Below are 3,841 nucleotides of genomic sequence, written 5' to 3'. Positions count from 1 at the left end.
CTGTATGCCCCTGCTTTGACATCAATACAGAAATAAACACTTAGCTCTTAGGTAGTATGATGATCATTCAGTAAAATCCAAGTGACTGGCCACTCCTGTAAGGACTTTGCAGATTTGAAGCAGGAAGGCGCACCCCAAATCACAGCCACAAATTCTTGTGGCGCCTACATAAAAGGGCATGGAAGAAGGACGCTTTGCTTTTTGCCCTCACTCATGCTGGAAAGTTCATCATCCTGCTGTGGCACTCCTTCACTGATATTAGAACTTAACTTCTGCCGGGCGTTGGTGGTGCACACCTTTAATCCCAGCACTCGGGAGGCAAAGGCAGGCGGATCTCTGTGAGTTCGAGACCAGCCTGGTCTACAAAGCTAGTTCCAGGACAGGTTCCAAAGCCACAGAGAAACCCCGTCTCGAAAAAACAAAAAACAACAACAACAAAAAAGAACTTAACTTCTTTGGAATCTCAACAGACTGAACAACTATCAGATTCTTCAGAGACAGCCATTTTTGGACTAGCTGGATCATAGCCTGTAAGTCATTTGTTTAATATATATGGATTCATTCTATCAGTTCTTTTCCACTAGAAAACCCTAGCAGAAGTAGAGAAGTAGCGACTGCTCTCCCACTCACACCGACCAGGCAAGCTTATGTCCTGGCACATTTTACCCGCATCCCCAGTAACAAGGTAGGAATGTTAGCTGGGTCCAGTGCATAGAGTGGCAGAGAAAACAGAGGCAGACTGTCACCTGCTTCACCCCGGCCTACCAGGTTTCAACACTTCCATCCTGCAGGAATGGGAGAGAATTGGAAGCAAGGAAGGGAGGCTGCAGATGGGGGGGAGGGTGCATCAGCTCCTGCCAGGGGTGCCCACCAGCACAATGGTGATGATAGCTGCCACAGGGACTGTGGAGCAGAGAGAGCATCATCTTGGCCTTTCTTCCACGGGTACAGATAGATAGGAACCTCACCTTTTCAGTTTCTTCTACATGTCAGGTAAATGTAGAACTGAGGGCTTTGCTGTCACATCCCCAAGGGGCGTGAGTCATTACCCAGGTCACATAAACCCAAGCTGAGAAGACCAGAGCTCAGAGGCAAGGCCTCTCTGTCTCCACAGCCTGTACTGTAAGCCAGGCAGGTGTCTCACTGCAGTGGGTGAGGCTCAGTTCCTGGCAGCCTCAACTTAGAATCACAATGATCCCAAATTAGACTTTGGAACCTGAAGCTTCACACACAGACCCCCCCCCCCCAAATCAGGTTGTGCAGTACACAAGCAGTCTTCCCAACTGCGCGCAGCAGGCCCAAAAACATCCCAAGTCTTTGAACTGAAGCTGTGGATTCTACCCTCTCAACTGGACGCAGCTCGTTCTTTCCACAGCCTTTGGGTGTCCCAATGTTAAACCAACCACCTTAACTGCACCAAATGCCCCTCTAGCTCCTGCTCCCAGGGTGAGGCACACCTTGCTAGAGGACTGCACTGTGGAACCACTCATTTCCTCCTCTGTTGGTGCTGGGTGCGAGGGCTAACATTTTGTTTTAAGTCTAAATTACTGTGCTTAAGAGATCTTGAAAACAGAAATGCCTCTAATTTGCAAGCCCCACTTGCCCAAGGACAGATTACTTTCCTGCCTAAGCTAACTAGGCAGGCATTCTCACTTCAGTAAACAAGCTTGGTTGCCCCAACTGCACAGGATGTGTGCTTGTCCGTGATTGGACGAAGGTAGGGTTTGTCTTTACAAGCAAAAAATGTCATCCTGTGCCATACTCTGCAAATCCCAAGTATGGACCTGGCCAGCATTTAATAAAGCTGGCCTCAAATTTGGCTCAAAAATTGTGGTAGTGGTCTCGTTCTCTCCTAGTGGGGTTAACACTAGGTTTCCTCTCAGACCACTCCCCAGTCCCACGGTCTAGCTCAGCACATCCTTCATTCCAGCCAGAATACTCTCGGGATTCTGCAATGTCTCCTCAGTTTCTCCCACCCCAGGAACACGGTGCCTTCCGGGCTGTCCTGTCCACCCTCAGCCAGGGTCGGCACTCCTGCCTCCCCAGTCACCTTTCTTCCCAGAAGGCAGGATATAGCAGCAAGCAGACAGAAGTGACTCGCCATCCCAGGGTAAAGTGAGCTCGGGAGCCGGGAAGGAAGTGTAGGAACCTGCGCCTTTGGCTTTTCTTCCTACCTACACCTGCCACCTTCACCCCTGCCCCGGTCCAGCTCCCTGCCGGTGTATAAGTGAAAGGTGTCTGTTGGTTGGAAGTGTCACCTCAGCTCCCTGGCACCCCTTTATCCAAGGAGTCTGGGATGTTTGGTTGAATGCGTCACCCTAGCCCCCTAGCATCCACTTTGGAATGTTTGGTGGAAAATCCATTCCAAGCCCCCTCCCCTGGGAGTTGCCACAATCCAGACTCCACCTCCGAGAAAGCCCGCCAAATGGTGACTCCTCCATAGAGAGGGTCAAGGCCACGCCCACAGGCTATTTACCTATTTTCTCTCTCTCTCTCTCTCTCTCTCTCTCTCTCTCTCTCTCTCTCTCTCTCTCTCTCTCCCCAGAATGAACACATGGTCTTTCCGGTTCTCCTTTGCCCTCCTGGAGGGCCACCCAGGAGAGCTGGCAAACAGTAAACCTGGGCTTTTTCTAATTTGGTTTGACTTGGACTATTGCGTCAGCAAAAAGGCTTATTGGGCCAAAAAATCTTTACAGTGTCATCTTTTGCACCCCATCTGGTCAACAAAGGTGACAAACCAGTGGTCCACAAAACATTTTGTTTGGCCTGCCATAGCTTTTGAAAGTTTTAGTTAGCTGCTACCATTTAAAAATCAGAAAATTCTGCATAAGAATCCAGCGTTCTAGTTCCGTTTGAAAAGGGAGATCTGGTGGCACAAACGGCCCACCGCCAACCCCATTTCTTCAGGGTGACAGCCAGCTAAAGCTAGTTTTAGCTGCTCCTTTGTTCGGGGCTATATTCTGCCTTCTGAAGTTCTAAGCCTCCTAATAGCAGCTGCCATACACACTGGCCCCGTGGCTTTCGACTACATCTGCCTGAGGCTTCTCTTCCAAAGGAACAGAAGGGCTAGGACAACCCCAGCCATCTTTCTTGGCCTCAGGCCTCGGGGGGCATGGGTGGTCAGGAAGAGCAGGGTGGGCAGGAAGGCTGGGCGGAGAATCCCCATCAAGCCACACTTCCAACTTCTCTGGCGGTTTTCCTGCAGCATCCCAGAACTCCCTGTGTCCGTTCTTGAGCCTGGCTGGGGCCAGGTGGCTGCAGCTATGGAGGGAGCTGGCCCAGGTGGCTGTAGATAGGGGGCTGGCTAGTCCTTCAGGTCACTCTGCATCCTCTCGAGCTGGGCCTAAGGCCTGAGGTTTCCTGAGCCTGAGCAGCACTGAGGTCTGGAAGCACAGGCTTCCTTACTGTTCAGCCAGTTCAGCCAAATATACACCATGGGGTGGCTGCCTTGTCACAATCCAACATGATGTTGAGGACAGTGCAGGGGGCCCCTCCTACAGACAACGCTGTGCGGGAATCCACACGGTACTTCACAGTGTTCAGGCCGCCCTCCCGGTCCACCTTGAATTGTTCCTGGGAAGAAGAGAAGAACATGAACTCACTCACGCTTCATGGTGCCAACTGTTCACCCATCTCCATTAAAAGAGACGAGCCCAAAGCTGCCATCTTGTCCAAGCCTGCACCTAAGGAAAATTCAGACTTTTCTATGGGACTATATACCTCCCAGAAAGGGAGGCTGCACCTTCAGTTAACCCTTCCCACCCAGTCTATAGGAGGCTGCACCTTTAGTTAACCCTTCCCATCCAGTCTATAGGAGGCTGTACCTTTAGTTAACCCTTCC

At 51.0% G+C, this 3,841-nt stretch overlaps 1 protein-coding gene across 2 annotated transcripts in view; it reads right to left on the bottom strand.

Moving 5' to 3' along the window:
• Window positions 1–2,686: 2,686 nt before the first annotated feature.
• B4galt7 (beta-1,4-galactosyltransferase 7) overlaps window positions 2,687–3,841 on the bottom strand; it is a 10,410-nt gene continuing 9,255 nt past the window's right edge. For both annotated transcript variants that reach the window (XM_005355251.2, XM_026783130.1), the window contains one exon: window positions 2,687–3,573. In XM_005355251.2, the coding sequence (XP_005355308.1) occupies window positions 3,418–3,573 (156 nt within the window). In that variant the 3' untranslated portion in view covers window positions 2,687–3,417. The remainder of the gene's footprint in view (window positions 3,574–3,841) is intronic.

Source organism: Microtus ochrogaster, chromosome 16, assembly GCF_000317375.1.
Source record: "Microtus ochrogaster isolate Prairie Vole_2 chromosome 16, MicOch1.0, whole genome shotgun sequence".
NCBI lineage: Eukaryota > Metazoa > Chordata > Mammalia > Rodentia > Cricetidae > Microtus > Microtus ochrogaster.
Note: the sequence above shows the minus strand (reverse complement) of the source record. Positions and strands in the feature narration are given on the sequence as shown.